Source organism: Rhagoletis pomonella, unplaced genomic scaffold, assembly GCF_013731165.1.
Source record: "Rhagoletis pomonella isolate Grant_MI unplaced genomic scaffold, Rhpom_1.0 Rhpom_scaffold_00007, whole genome shotgun sequence".
NCBI classification, from domain to species: Eukaryota; Metazoa; Arthropoda; class Insecta; order Diptera; family Tephritidae; genus Rhagoletis; species Rhagoletis pomonella.
Window position 1 is genome coordinate 63,258,831 of NW_023458561.1, and position 16,056 is coordinate 63,274,886.

A 16,056-nucleotide genomic window follows, 5' to 3' on the forward strand; every position below is an offset into this window, starting at 1 on the left:
ATTTTCGTAGATTGCATGAAAGTTCGACTTCGTCGGATTCAGTGATAGCCCTGGGGGCTACTCTGTAATGCGGTGCGAAAGAGAAATGCGATATGATAGGCAATCGGCACAGCATATTACTTACAATGTATTTGCCTATCGCAACGTATTGCTCTTTCGTATCGCATTACAGATTTAAAATATGTAATTAAATACAGCAAAAAATTCAATATGATCTATGTCCAGGCTCGTGGTAGAATTTTTTGGCCTTACGGGGAAATGGTTTTTTTCTTTGAGTCCATATTTATTGCAAATATCAAATTTAGGCACACGCATATCCCAGCCCTTCACCATCATAGAATTTTTCGCAAAGTTTGGTGCCTTATTTTGGTTCGAACTTCGAGACGAATATCATTTTTATCTCCTTTACCTGAAATTTACTTTTTTTTGCAAGATCTACAATTTTGTAAATATCGTATGTTCTTTGAATACCCTTTATAAAAGTTCCCTACAGTTGCGAGTCTCGAATCAAAAGCGCGGATATAACAACTCTGTTATGTCATCGGCTTAGCTGTCAAAAAATTTGCATTTCGCTTTGTGGTTGAACTAGCCAAGTTTTTCGTGATTTTTCCTTTAATATTGCTCAAAATATTCATAAAAAGGCGACTATTTCTGCAGGCACAAAAAAGAAATTAATAGCAATCTCCCATTGATAACAATCAATTATAAACAGCAGCCAGAACGGGCCATACAACATGTCCTCTCGTGGACGGGACGAGCATGTTCCCCACCCGCATTCGATGCAGTCTGCAGCTGGTGTTACATCCTCTAGTTCTTCCCGTACACTTTCATTGGCCGAAAAGCAAAAATATATTGAGGAATATGATTTCCCATACTGTGATGAATCGTCCAAATATGAAAAGGTAGCGAAAATTGGTCAGGGCACATTTGGGTAAGTGCAGTACGCTCTATTTTCAATATTGTTGCTGGTTTTCGGAATTCCCAAAAATGTCAAACTCACTTTCAGGGAAGTATTCAAGGCGCGCGAGAAGAAAAGTAATAAAAAATTCGTAGCTATGAAGAAGGTGCTAATGGACAACGAAAAAGAAGGCGTAAGCAAACCTCAATTCCAAATTTGTTAACATCGTCTTTCACATATATTTTCTAATTTGTAGTTTCCTATTACTGCGTTGCGTGAAATTCGAATACTGCAGCTATTAAAACATGAAAATGTCGTAAATCTCATCGAGATATGTCGAACTAAAGCCACTGCAAGCAATGGCCATCGTTCAACATTTTATTTGGTCTTTGACTTTTGTGAACATGATTTGGCTGGGTTGTTGTCGAATATAAATGTAAAATTTAGCCTTGGTGAAATCAAGAAGGTTATGCAGCAACTGCTAAATGGGCTATATTACATACATAGCAACAAGGTATTTATTAGATAAATCAAAAAAATGTGTTTTTATAATCCTTCAAACGACCTTCCTAGATTCTGCATCGTGACATGAAAGCTGCAAATGTGCTTATTACCAAGCATGGTGTGCTAAAACTTGCAGATTTTGGTTTAGCGCGTGCATTTAGTATACCAAAGAACGATATCAAAAATCGTTATACGAATAGGGTCGTTACCTTGTGGTACCGACCACCTGAATTACTACTGGGCGACCGAAATTATGGTCCACCTGTAGACATGTGGGGTGCGGGATGTATTATGGCTGAGATGTGGACGCGATCACCCATTATGCAGGGCAATACAGAGCAGCAGCAACTTACGTTTATCTCTCAGTTATGTGGATCGTTCACTCCCGATGTGTGGCCCGGTGTGGAAGAACTAGAGTTGTATAAGTCTGCAGAGTTACCTAAAAATCAGAAACGTCGAGTGAAGGAGCGTTTGCGTCCTTATGTAAAGGACCCTAATGGCTGTGATCTATTAGATAAGTTGTTAACACTTGATCCAAAGAAACGTATAGATGCAGACACGGCGTTAAATCATGATTTCTTTTGGACAGATCCTATGCCCAGTGATTTGAGTAAAATGCTCTCACAGCATTCTCAAAGTATGTTTGAGTATTTAGCTCAGCCGCGACGGAGTAATCAAATGCGCAATTACCATCAACAAATGGCGACAATGAATCAAAAACCACAGGATAATAGCTTAATAGACCGAGTTTGGTAGTTCCTACAATTGTTGCGATCTGCATCTATTCATTGGAAGCCGAATTTAAGTAATGCATATTCGATTCCCATACATTGGCTGCCGTTCAACATTGCATTCGTATTTACCAATTTTTCAAACTTCATTGCAACTCACCATTTGTGTAAATGTTTAATTATAGGTTCGTATATTTAAATTTAAATGAAAACTAGGAAGTGTATTTGAATTTAAGGCTGAAGCCGCAGTGTTTGCGCAAATAAACTTCGTTTATATTTCTATACGATGGTCATTTCTGCTTTTAGCTGTCGATTTGAGAGGTATGCATTTGGTTAGGGAAATAACTCGAAATAACCCATTGAAGGACCCAATGACTTTTGAGTCCGGATATTGAACTAGTTCAGTTACAACTTATATATTGATACATATTTAAAACTTTTATGCTTTTATTTTATTGTTAAAGATGAACTGATTTTTATTGTTTATTTCTTGCTATCTACCTTTACTTCACGTTTTGATTTTAGCGCCTCTAGTTCCCTTTTAAAATCCTTTATTTGCTCCTCCGTTACAGAGACTGGTATTTCTAAATCAATTTGTTCTTTTCGCACAAATTCCATTTTCTTGATGGCATCCTCCAAAAATGGAATTTTTTGTTCGTCCAACATATTGCGATATTCAGCCAACCGTTCTTCTTTAATTTTTTCACAATGTGCGTCTGTGAGCTTTTGCAGCGATTCTTTTCTTGTAATCCAATGGAATTCGGCTGGAGGAGGTTTGTACACTAAATCGAGCTTCTCCAACATCCATTCGAATCGCCGATAGTCCCAACGACGCAAATATTTCAAAAACTTTTTTCTCTTATCAATAAGTTCCTTCAGAGCGACTTTCAATTTGGTATTGCGGGGATATTGCTCAAGTTCATCTTGCATAATGCGGATTCTTACAGTCATTCGTGCCACTGTAAACAATCAATTCAGTAAGATAACAAACAACAAGTGTATAAATACTCTTACGTTTTGCTTCCATGGAACCATAATCAAGCGGATGACGTTGAACCTCTTTGATCAACTGCTCTCGTAAATAACGTGCAGTATCCGCGCAGCGGTTATTACCAAGTTGGAAAAGCGATTGTACTATTGGATCAGCGCTGTAAAATTTTCATAATGAAACTTCATTTGTTGTACATCTAAGACTTAACTTACCTTTGAAGTTCTCTGGAGTCCTTATAATCAAGTAAGAATTCTTTTTCGTTTACCGGGGGCAACTTGCCCAAATCTCCACTCTTCTCAGGCTTGGTACATGGTATTTTTTCTGGACGTACCCACTTAATTTTTAAGTCCGACTTGAAGGCATACTCACGCGACAACTGCCATTGCATCCCTTTACAGGCGCGCAAGATTTTCGCAAAGTTCATCCTAGTTTTTTGTGTGAGAATCAAGGAATTCCACCCAAAGATGTGACTTATAAAATGTCAATTCATAGCAAAAGGTTATGTCAGAGAACGTTAACGTATAAGTTTACGTTCTCTGGTTATGTCACAACAGGGTGGCATATTTCTTCAAAATTATGAAATGTCGTAAATGATTTTAAAAATTAAAAGTAAAATTAAAAACTTATAAGACATATTTTATGATATCCTTTGGCTATAAGCAATGTAATCGCAAACAACTTGCAGCTGTAAAATCACTTTTAGAAGGTTTATGTGTAGCAGTTACTCTAAAACAAATCATCGTCTCCACTCTTCCACGAACCACCCTCACAGCAGCTGATCCCAAGTTATTCAATAACATCGAGGTTAGTTTTGTTGTTTCTGTGTTTAACATCATCGTTTGGAGAAGTTAGTTCAGGAAACATAAAAAATGTCCAATAGCCATATATTTCTTAAATCTGGATTTCCACGTGCGCCTCTTCAAAACGGTTTAGGCCGATATGTTTGCCAATTGCAACGCGTTACATTAAAATTCTGTAAGAACAATGGATCCAGCCGGGGCATGAGGTATTCAGTTTACATATTTCTTTTACCTTAACAATACACTTTCTTTTTTATATTTAAACAGAGATTTTATCGAAAACCATCTCATTGACTTTGCCAAAGAAAACCCCGGCGTTGTGGTTTACGTAAAACCACGCCGCCACCGAGGGCCTGTGCTTGTTGGCGAATATTGTGAGCATGAAATGATTTTTTAAGTTTTAACATATAAAAATCTAATAACTTATCCCTTTGATAGTAAATGGTGATCGCGAATGGCTAAGCTGTCGCAATGCCACCAAAGATGACATTTCCAAATGGCTTGAGTTACTAAAAACTCAAAACGGCAGTTCCAGCTCACTACGTTTACGTAAAATGTGGCATACCGATATACCTTCTATACAGGGTCCTTGGACGCCTTTTGCGCTCCGTACTCCAGAAGCTAATTTTGAGACATATCCTAATGCAGCCGCATCGCGTCCACTTGACGTTGAACAATCGGCAACGGAAAAACTTATTGAATTATTTAAACAACAACGACTTGCCGATCAAGGAAAATCTGGGGACAAAGTTTTGGAAGAAAAACGTGCGGAATAAGGGTTTCTCATTAATGAGGATATAATTTAAGATAAGATTTAATATGTTGAACTGGAAAAAAAATAAAAGTAACCGTTCAGTTGGGAGTTTTTTCCTTCCATTTAATTAATATAGGTTCTTAATATGTTCAACAATTTTTATTGAGCTCGAAGCCGTTTTCAATGAAAGCTATTTCGGAAATCACCACATTTCCTCATCAGACTTCTTTCAGTACGATTCGAACCGACGATCCCACTGACTCAGCCAGTTGCCTACGTACTGTGCTAAGTTAGCCTTGTTAATTATTGTCGCTTATTTCCACTATTTCACTTGCTAAGCCACCTATCGGCCAACATGTAAATAATATAACTTCCAAATATGAATCATATCGGACCATAAATACGGTGCATTCGAAACCTGCGTCAGCTTGCATATGAATTAGTATATTTCATATTGCATTTGCATCGGGTTCTGAGCCAAGTTGAAAGTTTCAAGTCTCTAGCTCTCCGGGACGTTGGATAAAAACCAAGCTTGTAAGAACTTTAGACCATGTGAACCGTTTTCGATAATTCTTTTTTTTTTATTGGAAATGCGGTACCCTAGGGGTGGTCCCATACCAATTATTACCCGTATCTTAAATTTATATATGAGAATTGAAGTCTTTTCAGTTCAGTTCAGTTTTTTTTATCATTAAAAATTCAGATTTTTCGTGTTCAAATATTTTTATTTTAACTAAATTGATACTTAAAACGGAATAATATAACACGTAACAAATACAATAATGTTTAACTTAAATATCAAATATTTCCAGCACACTAATTTGAAGATAATAAATAAAGTAACTAGAAGGTTTTAAACTAAAATTCCACAACTGGCTATTAAAGGAAACTAAAACCGCAAGTATGCAAATGTAATCGAATCCCTTGCCGTTAACCAACTTTCAACAGGACTTTTCAAACACGGCACTATTTACGTAAGTACATATATTTGATACGATTTAATAAATAGTCATAAAATAAATATGTCTACGTAATTATCCTTTTTTTAAGAAGGCTTTATTTGATAGTAAGAATGTAGAATGCGCAACATTTGATTTGTACATAAATATTTTATTTATTTATTAGAATGCAACCGTTTAGTGTGGCATATTTTAGAATCTGTATGGTCAAAAATAGTGTAAGAAAAAAAATTATTTTACACAAAGGAATGTAAAAATCTTATATAGAGTATATACAAAATGCATATATTGATATATTTCATAGCGTTATAGTGCGTGTGTATGCGTATAATAATCGTTGGTATATCAGTGGGTAAATACGAGTACATTAACTTAAGTCGAGTACATTATTTGAGTAGTTAATACATACATACATATGTATAAGAATTTATTCAAATAAAGGACTTTAAACGATATGTCTGTTACAATTCTTAAACGAATGTTTTTTAGTTTGCTTTTGGATATGGAAAGGTCAGTTGCGTTTACTTTTGCAATATTAAACAAAAAATGCTACATTTCTTATATGTAGCTTTTAGGAATGTGAAGCATTGCTTTTCTTTTTAAAATTACATACATACATATGTATATATATTGCCGGGGCATGTTTTTTTTTTTTAATAACACACTTTGTTTCCTTTACAAAACTTCATACATTCAAGCAGGGTCAATAATTTCAGCGAATTTGTACCACTTTTGTAAAACAGAAAATATATTTACTAGAAAAGTGTGATAATCCAAAAAAAACTCAAGAACGATTATCAAAGTTAGCTAATTAATAATTTAGAAAATATACCCTCGTATGTGTATGTCCTGAAGTTCCAGTTTGAAAAGAAATCAGTGATATCATTATTTTTGATTAAGTACTTTAGGCCAAGTAAAGCTTTTATATTTCTTATCATAAACAGTATGCCATAGTATTTTGCACATGAGAATTCTCGATTGATGTAGGATTATGTACCCACATAATTAGGTATGTATGTATGTTCTGTTTTCAGCACAGGAATTCAAATCAAACAAATGCTCATCTTTCCAACATTACATTTGATGGCAATGGCTAAAAGGTGTACCAAAAGTTTTGATTTATTAATCGTACATTTGTAGTATGTATGTATATACTATTTAACATAGTTTAAGTAAACGCATATATTTAGTCATTTATGTATGTAGTATAGAAAATACAAAAGTGTTCATTTGCTTAGTTGAGTATATTGGAATACAAACATACATATGTACAAGCTATTAGCAAAGTCTAGGTTATCTTGTTTGTTTATTAATATTGTTTTTATTAGTAGCTATTACTTTGAAAAATGTCCCTAAGGCGTTTGAAGATGTTTTTTTTTTTTTAAATCTTTATTCCATGTTTGTTTGTACTTATCACGTAGTATAAATAAAAATTGGAACTTGCTTTTTATGACTTATTTGGTGACTTGTCTTTTTTCTAACTTGGGCCGTTACAGGTGTCGTTTGTGCATCGATGCCATTTTATTTTTTCATTTGTAAATCTTATCTAATAACATGACATTTGATACAGTGATTATTAATCGAACAGGACAGGACGCCAACTTTTATTGCAATTCCATTGTTTGTATGGAAAATATTCTCGTTAAATTTGGGAGTGCAAATGGATTTTATAAGCCTTACCAAGTCCTACGCATAGATACATTTCCAGCTGCATTCTTTTTTTTTCACATTGCCAGAACATCGTACAAAACGTAACTTTGAAGTCGCTTTTTCAAAATTTATTTTTTAATTTTCGCTGTTTTAATCAAGGCTAATTCATATAAGGTGGTATCGATTATAATAATACAAAAATTAGATGTATTTTGTTTTGCTTCCGTCTTGCTTTTTTATAATGAAAAAGTATTTCAACAAATGTTTCCACTTTGTTGGAAAGGTTTACTGTATGCGAAATGTATTATATTGCATGCTCATATGGTATTCGAAAAGTATACCCATTATATCTCCCTTAAACAAAGCTTATCTTCTTGAATATAAAAGAAATATTAGGTTTGTTCGTCGAAAATCCAGCAAGAATTATCCAACACTCAAAATATCAGAGAGTAAGAAAAAACTCTCTCAAATTCTCTCTCATGTTGAGAAACTTGCAAATTTCTGCACGAACGCAAATTTGCAGGAATTTGCAAGTTTCGCTGCCAGCTGGCGTCCACGGTTGCATTTCAAACATAAACAATTTTTATAGAATTTTTAAAATTCTTTCGGATGGCCAAAAACAGGATATACATGTATATTTCTTGTTGTTCTGACTTTCTTTAACATACATTTCAATTTCTTCATCGTACTAGCTGTCGGGATTATTAAATCGACTCTGGTTGCAATTGCATTCCGATTGCGAATACCATTTTTTTCAGCCGAATTAAGTTCAAATCATTGGAATTAACTAAATTAATTATATCAACAATTATTTACTTCCTTTTTTCATAAAAAAATCGCTCGTGTTTATAAATTTTTAAATTTAACGAACTAATTTATTCAAATTATTGTAGACAAAAATGCAACCATGCACCACAACCACATGTATTTCGTGTTTGCAAATTCTTGCTGGCAAAATTTTTTCCAGCAAGAATTTGCAACTTCTCTCCAAGAGAACTGTCACTTTGCTCTCACAATTTTTGAGTGTTGGATAATTTTTTGGTCTGCACGAACGCGATTTGGGCAAAAATCGTGATAATTTGTACAAATTCGTACAAATTTTTTGCTCGACGAACAAACCTATTTTCCATATCATAAAAAATTAAATTTAAATTAAAAATTTAATTAAATTAGGGTGGTCCTTAAATGTAGGAAGCAAATTCTTAAATCAAATTTTCTAAGCCTCAACACTTACGTTGATGCGACTATAGTCGAAGATATCACATTCACATAAATTTTGGTCGGTCCCGATTGGAGATGGTAAAGGTGTGTCGCACAGTGGGCAAAGTTCAGATTCCTCTATGGAGACTCAAAACATTAAGATTATTTTTTTTTCACCCAATACCCAAAATCGATACTACCGTAGTCGCAGATATCACGTACAAAATTTTGGTCCCGATTGGAGTCGGTTAAGGCGTGTCGCACAGGGGTCAAACTTCAGATTACCCTTTGAAGACGGCTTAACCGACTCCAATCGGGACCAAAATTTAAATGTGATATCCTCGACTTTAGTAGTATCGATTTTGGGTATTGAGTTACAAAAAATATTTTTAATGTTTTGAGTCCATAGAGGCATCTGGCCTTTGACCCCTTTACCCCCTTTTTGGGTAGTAGATAAAAAAAAAAAATAATTTAAATTTTTCGAGTCTCTATATAGGAGTCTGCACTTTGCGCCCTGTGCGACACGCCTCAACCGTCTCCAATCGGTACCAAAATTTATAGTGATATCTGTGACATGTGACAGTGTGCTATTACCGATTGAAGGGATGAGACTGGAAAAAATCGTACATTTGATTTTTTAAAGACCACCCTAATGTACATATGTATCTCTCACTTTCTTTTCATTTACATTCATTTTATTTGTTTCTTGTTCAGCACTGCCGCAAATTCTTTGCTTGTAAGAGTTTCTGTGCTTCTATATATTTTTTTTTACTTAATATCACTATAGAAAAACAATCGATAAAAAATTCAATTGTCAGATTTGCTAGTTCTATATAATAAATATTATCGTCAGTGCTATCATTGGTCATTATCAATAACGACGTTAACATTAGAATGCTTAGACAATAGCATCAAAAGTACAATGTATGTACGTGCATTATTAGCACAATCATGCGACATCTACACCATCACCATTATCGTCATGAACGCCATCATCAAACACGTCACAATACAACAGTGCGCATTTCATTATTTTGCCGTTATCATCATCGATCGACAGGTTTCTTTTTATTTTATTACATACATATAAATTAAAACAAGCGTATTCGATAAAAGTTCTTTAATTTATTACATTACTTTATTTTTGGTTTGTTGTTGCAATTCTCTAATGACCTAGATATCATTTAAGCCTTTCACTATATTTCGGACTTTTCTGTACTTTGCAGTCCTTTGGACGAGAGATGTGATGAGTCTAAAGCGAATTATAGTGTCTTTTACAAAAAAAAAAAAAAAAAAATGGCGGCCCTATGCCGCGCACACTCACTTACATATCTCCTGTTTCCATGGCAGTATTAATATCGCTGACGATTTTTCCCATTAATTCACGATATGGCGAATCGGGTTTGAAGGCGGTTTCAAGGAGTGAAGCATCACCAAAAAAATCAAATACTTCATCGATGCGATTTAAAGACTTGTCGGTGAGGTGGCGTTGAACAATTGACTTGAGGGCGGCATGTGATTCGGCAATGGATTTTTGCAGATACGGCAGATCGAAGCTGTAATCCACTTCGTAGAAGGAAATCACCGAGAGTTGGGTATTCTAGAAGGAGAAAATTTATTTAATACAAGCAGAGCACCCGACGTCGTTCGTCGTAAACAAATAAAAATATAAAAAGTAAAAAAAAAAACAAAAAAACATGGCGGTCGCTGTGGTGTAGTGGCCTGGGTTCAAATCCTGGTCAAAGCACAAATCAAAAAAAAAAATTAGAAAACAGGGTTTTTTCTTCTGTAGTTCTGCCATGAAAGACAGCTTCTCGTAAAAATACAATCGCCGTTCGGAGTCGGCGTACAATTTTATTTTTAAACTGTCATAAGTCTCGTCCACCTTTCCCGCTTAAATGGTTGTTTACTTCTAACTGAATGCATCTGTAGATTGTTCTACCGTCATAAACTAATGAAAAAAAAACTTTTTACCTTTGGTTGATGAAGTTGAACGAATAACAGACGCCTTCAGAAACAGGTAAAATAAACGGCTCATTTATCTGTGTGGATGCCAGTTGTCCCCCAAAGTGGCGTCATTTTCCTGATGCTGTTTAATCTACACACATGAAAATCTTTACGAAAAGATTATTGGCTTTTTCTCCGACCATGCAAGATTCTTTACCGCCAGAAAACTGCAAATTTCTGCGGCTAAATCCTCCGCCGCACTCTTCACAACATCAGTAAACGAAAATGGCCTAAACCGCAATGTCAACGTCGACGGCGCCAACAATTCTACGATAAATCGTCCCAAAATACAGCTTTCAGGATCGGAGCATAAAGATGAGAACCGGCAGGACAACTGGAGGCTTGCATCCTGTTCTACAACAACAGCAATAATCTTGGAAGCAGCTGTTGAACAATTTGGTAGTTCTTTTTAACATTAAAATGTATCGGCCGTCGAATCAATGGGCCAGATGAATTGCTAAGCTTTTATTCACACAGCCCAATAACTTTGAATGCTTTCCGATGACTACAAGTCCCTGAATTTTCTCCATACAATACTTTTAGCAAACTTTCAAGTACCTGCCTACATATTTCAATAAATTCACACCGATACTTTCGTATGCAAGCCAATATATTAAATTTTATTGCAGGTGTATGTAACGACTATATAATTGTAATCATTTTTATTCCAATTGACATCACTTACTTGAAACTTCCGCTTAAATACTTCCGCGTCCTTCAGTTCGTCGGTGCTGAATTGATTATTTCGATGTAGGACACCAATTTTGATAACGATTTTAATTATATTCTTTATCAGCTTCTCCGCTTTGACTTTGTTACCCGTCTATAATTGCGTATGCATACATATGTGAATATAATTGTAAAGTTAATGATTAGTGAATGAAATGAATCTGTACTACATATTAATATGCATCTTCGAGTAAAAAGTTCTCACACATAGTAATTGCTATATAGTATGTATGTAACATATGTATGTAGGTTGGTGTAGATAGATGGTAAGCAAAAGTTGATTGGAGCGCACTTACATGCATTTTACAAAGGCGATATAAATTATCAAGCAGCGATGCGGTTGTGCCATCAATAAATGTTTTCGCTATATTCTTGGTGGCCATGCGCGAGAGGATCTTCTTCTGGGCACGCAAGCCAATGTCACGCGACTTGAAAACACTGTCAGCCATAACTGAATAAATAAAATACAAAGGGAATACAAATAAATAAATAAATAAATAACAAATAAAGCAGTAGTCGCGTAAGAAAAATGCACAGTTATTTGCATTAAATATTTATTTATATGCAGAAATGAGATATGAATTAATGCATAATGATAGAAAATAAAAGATATTGTAATAAAAAAATATGCAAATTTGAAAAACTAAGACATCATCTATTAAATCATTGCATTTCCAAAGAATTATATGAATAAATTAAATAAACAAAAGTTATCAAAAAAAAAAAAAAACAAAACACAAATGCATTCACTGCAGTCAAACTAAAGGCGACTGTCGATTTGCATGTGAAAATTGCTTCTCCATCGAGTCGAGTAAAGAAATTAGGAAGTGGGCGGAGTTACTGACTGCGCATAACAATGCATATAAAACTATAACAATGAAACTAAATACAATTCAAAGGATAACAGTGCAAAGGAACAAACTCACAAACGAATCAAAAGTGAAACATACATACGGAAAAACGCAAGGGTATAACGTATTCAAATTTGAAAAAGTAATCAAACGAATAAATTGATTTACGAATTGATTGTATGCAGTAAATGTGGGCAGGATGTTATATACCAGGTACTATAGCAGAATGGTTGGTTGGCGGGTTGTGTGCATGCTTGATTACCTTCTAGATTCCAATAGTCGACGCTCCACAGCAGTAGACACTGACGTAAACCTTCCGCTGCCATTTTAAATCCTTTTATCATAGTAAATTTTTATTTATTTTTTTATTTGAATGCAATTTTTGAATAGGAAGAAAAATGAAAATAGGAGAGAATTTTCAAAAAGAAATCGGTAGCATACATTAGTAAATGATATAGGTGCCGCGATTTACACGTGCGCTTAACTATTTCTACATTGCCAGAAGATAAATTAGGTAGGCCTTCTTAAGTGAAGCCATTCTAAAAGGCTTAGCCAAGAAGGACTGAAAAAAGTGTTTCCCTGCATTACAAATAAACTTCGAAATGCATTGTAAGTAGTAAAAAACATATGAAGATTAAATAAGTACATGAGGAAGGAATACTGTTTTTTTTTAAATAAACTAAAGAATCAACTTTAGAAGAACTCCACCAAAAGATCTTCTGCAGTACATACGTCCTACAAAAGCTTTTCTGGAAGCCATTTTATGGGCAGCGAAAGCAGAAGCCGTCCAATCTATACGAAAAAGGAAGGAATGCAGAGTGGAAGGCCTCTTTACTCTCAGGGAGGGCTTTTAGCTCCTGTAAATAACTACTGGGTTTGTAAGTATGTAGATGTTCATGTACTACATATACTTATAAAAATGTGTCTAAGTATGTGAAAATATGGTAGATGGCATGTGGGCGCGTGTATGCATTAACGTTTAATATTGTTAGAAGTATTTTCAAATTTTGATCGCGTGCCAAGGAAGAATTAAAGCATGTATTGTATACATATAAATATACATACATATATTGTCACTTAAAGGTGAAAAGGTGCCAAGTCCATTTTTTGAAATTATTCAGGAGAGACCAAAAATGGATGTAGTTTGTGGCCTTATCTGTCATCCTGCATCAAAAACTAAATTTTAGAAAAAGTTGAGTTAAGACCTTTTCACCCTTAGGTAGCGATATACATAGTGGCACTACATTTTCAGTTATTATTAAAGGTTGGCAATAAGCACCTCCAACGTACAACGTAATAGTATATTGGTGTTTCTTTTATGTGGCCACGATTTGCCACATGCTGGTCGGAGGGAGTTCCTCTTTAGTGGTTTACTTCATAATAATTACTTTACATGCATGAATGAAAGCTCTTAGTATGTGCATACATAAATAAAATAATTTTACCTTGACAATATCTAATTAACGGTGTCTCAAAAAAGTGTGCAATATTTTTGAAGTGACGCAAGCTCGTTGTCGTCAAGCTCAATAAACGGGAATGCCGCTCAGGGCCTGTCGATATGCTGTCGGGTCCAGAGGTTGCTTAATGAACCAATGGACTTCGTCCGCCAGTTCGTATGGATGCCTTCTGACATGCCTTGGCGAGGGCTCCTCTGCAAGCAAGTGTCTCTTCGGGTGTCCACGTCTGTGGCTCCCTACTAAGAACTGCTTGCAGTACTACATTGTGTTGTGCTCCTTTATGGGGAGCATTTGCGCCTCGTCATGCAGGTGATGTTCTGGTGACATCAGAAGACATGCGGTCGCTGTCCGGAGTGCTGTGTTTTCAGTCGACCGCAGCCTCATCCACTGCGCCCTACTGGTCCCCGGCGACCAGATTCTAAACTAACTATTGTCACTGTCATCCCAACTGGTATTTGTTATTTGAAATTTTTATCGATTAGCGATCATCGATTGTATTTAACATTAAAATTATTTTCAAATATATAGATGGTTTGCTACCATGCACATCAGACCCATCAACTCGATGTTTTGAGCGCTGAAAAGATCATTTCTTTGACTAGATGTGTGAGAGTTCGCATAGTTTTTTTTGACGTTAAATTTTAATACATAAATAATGGGATCATAAGAGTTCGTTTGGCGTAACTTTAGTTCTCTGAAAACATATGTATATATATATATGTATGTAAAGTATGTACTAGTACTACATATTAATTGTCTAATATGACTGCGAATAAAAACCCTTTTAAGGAGTATGTTGTGATTAAATATAAATCCCATATATTAATCAGCAGTTAATTGATTTTTTGCTGAAATAAATTTGAATACATGTACTAAGAATGTTACATGATATCATTATCAGCCAACATTGACACTTGTCGCATTAAAACAAGATTATTTCCGCGAATAAATGATTGATCGAAACCGTGCTAAAAGAAAAATTTAATGGAAATGATAATTATATAATTATTTATGTTAGAAAGAAGTTGCGGGCCTAAAAGGTTAATTAATATATCTATGTAGTATATACGGTGGCGGGCAAACAAATGGAGATGCGACATTTTAACAAGTTTTGGCTACTTTGTTTTTTGTTTATTTAATATTTAATATTTATATTTGAACGGGTTAGAATCATAAGGGTCTTAGTGACATTTTTTGAAAATATAAGTTATACCCAAATTTGTTAGTTAAATATAGTGTGTATTTGGTGACAAAGAGTAACATTCATTTAAATTAGTTAATTAACCTGCATTTATTTAGGCAAGAATCATTTCAAATGCATTTACCCAGAATGTACAACAAGTAATCAACCGTAACCTTAATTATCTAAAAAAAAAAAAAAAATATCAGACCTACTTAGATCCTTTTGATTCTAACCCCTTAATTTGTAAGAACCATGTTAGTCAAAATTTTGAACTTGGTACAAAATGCTAGGTATGTAATTTTGTAGCCCATTAAATTTTATTTAGTACTTTCCTATTTTTCTTACCAAAAAAATTTACTTTGAAATGTAGATGCTAAAGATTATTAGTAAAAAAAAGTGTGAGTACCGGTCCGCCAGGTCTTGTAATTAGACAAATGTTTTAGAGAATTTTATGTAGTTTTAGAATAAATAATTTGATCTTTGCGCGCGACTTTGCAAATATATGTAATTTTTGATCTTCTTAATTTTTGCTTTTCGGCCTCTTTTTTGCATTGGGGAAAAATCAATTATTTACACCTAAGTCATTTTATAGTATAGTATCGAAACACTGTGCGCCGTTAGCAAACAAAATTGCCAAACATCAACGATAAGTTCTAGCTACTTCAAACTTGCACTTTCTTTATTCAACTAAAATGTAGTGGGCTACAAAATTGCATACCAAATTGTTTTCTAATGGTGATTTCGTTTCTACCAAAAAAATGTTGCCCTCACCCGGTACGAAATTTATTTTTGATGTTACACTCAACCCTATAAAAGAGCAGGTTTTTGTCCTCTTGTCTTCAAAGGGCAGTAAATGTGCAAAGAATTTAAAATTTTGATGAAACTTGTCGAATATTCATAAATTTTGAAATTCGGACTAACATTGTTTTTTTGTTAGATAGTGCGCTATACTTTCATAAAAATAATAAACATAAAATAAACAAAAGAAATATGGCCAAAAATATTTAAAATTTCGGGTACCTATTTATATTCCCGCCACTGTACATACGTTCGGAACTACAAATGTACATACACGTGTACGTACCTCTGTAACGCTGGGTTTTTCGATATTCTTTTATCTAATCGCAGTTTTTGTTTTCGTGTAAATTCCCAGTGTTCTTGTTTGTTCTAAAGGTTTTTAGGAGTATTACGAGAAGTTTATTTTTGATGCATTGGCACTAAAAAATGATACTCAGTTCCAATAGAATTTTTTGGACAAACCAACTTGGACATTAAAAAATATTCTTATTACTTAAAAAAAAAAAAATTGTCATTAAATTCATTTCCACGTGGCATTTTTTAA

At 34.5% G+C, this 16,056-nt stretch overlaps 4 protein-coding genes across 7 annotated transcripts in view; 2 read left to right on the forward strand and 2 right to left on the reverse strand.

Moving 5' to 3' along the window:
* The first annotated feature begins 533 nt into the window (after positions 1 to 533).
* Positions 534 to 2,415, forward strand: LOC118743317 (cyclin-dependent kinase 9). Its single transcript, XM_036475909.1, has 4 exons — positions 534 to 931; positions 1,007 to 1,091; positions 1,155 to 1,412; positions 1,472 to 2,415. The coding sequence occupies exons 1-4, from the start codon at positions 735 to 737 to the stop codon at positions 2,156 to 2,158; spliced, it is 1,227 nt and encodes a 408-aa protein (XP_036331802.1). The 5' UTR covers positions 534 to 734; the 3' UTR covers positions 2,159 to 2,415.
* Positions 2,416 to 2,567: 152 nt separating this feature from the next.
* LOC118743318 (28S ribosomal protein S15, mitochondrial) lies at positions 2,568 to 3,599 on the reverse strand. The gene is made up of 3 exons (XM_036475910.1): positions 3,337 to 3,599; positions 3,148 to 3,281; positions 2,568 to 3,092 (listed from the first exon to the last, which is right to left on the reverse strand). Exons 1-3 carry the CDS (start codon positions 3,546 to 3,548, stop codon positions 2,617 to 2,619), a joined length of 822 nt encoding a protein of 273 aa, XP_036331803.1. The 5' UTR covers positions 3,549 to 3,599; the 3' UTR covers positions 2,568 to 2,616.
* Positions 3,600 to 3,777: 178 nt separating this feature from the next.
* On the forward strand, positions 3,778 to 4,786 carry LOC118744038 (39S ribosomal protein L43, mitochondrial). Its single transcript, XM_036476796.1, has 3 exons — positions 3,778 to 4,130; positions 4,192 to 4,298; positions 4,363 to 4,786. Exons 1-3 carry the CDS (start codon positions 3,994 to 3,996, stop codon positions 4,698 to 4,700), a joined length of 582 nt encoding a protein of 193 aa, XP_036332689.1. The 5' UTR covers positions 3,778 to 3,993; the 3' UTR covers positions 4,701 to 4,786.
* Positions 4,787 to 8,684: 3,898 nt separating this feature from the next.
* The window catches only part of LOC118743319 (tumor necrosis factor alpha-induced protein 8-like protein), a 31,116-nt gene continuing 23,744 nt past the window's right edge, over positions 8,685 to 16,056 (reverse strand). The window contains exons 2-6 of one of the 4 annotated variants that reach the window (XM_036475911.1): positions 12,337 to 12,408; positions 11,520 to 11,674; positions 11,180 to 11,317; positions 9,816 to 10,087; positions 8,685 to 9,739 (exon numbers count right to left, since the gene is read on the reverse strand). In XM_036475911.1, coding sequence (XP_036331804.1) covers positions 9,661 to 9,739; positions 9,816 to 10,087; positions 11,180 to 11,317; positions 11,520 to 11,674; positions 12,337 to 12,400 — 708 coding nt within the window. In that variant the 5' untranslated portion in view covers positions 12,401 to 12,408 and the 3' untranslated portion in view covers positions 8,685 to 9,660. Of the gene's footprint in view, positions 9,740 to 9,767; positions 10,088 to 11,179; positions 11,318 to 11,519; positions 11,675 to 12,336; positions 12,409 to 16,056 lie in introns of those variants that run through there. The other 3 variants (XM_036475914.1, XM_036475912.1, XM_036475913.1) reach the window with 3 other exon arrangements.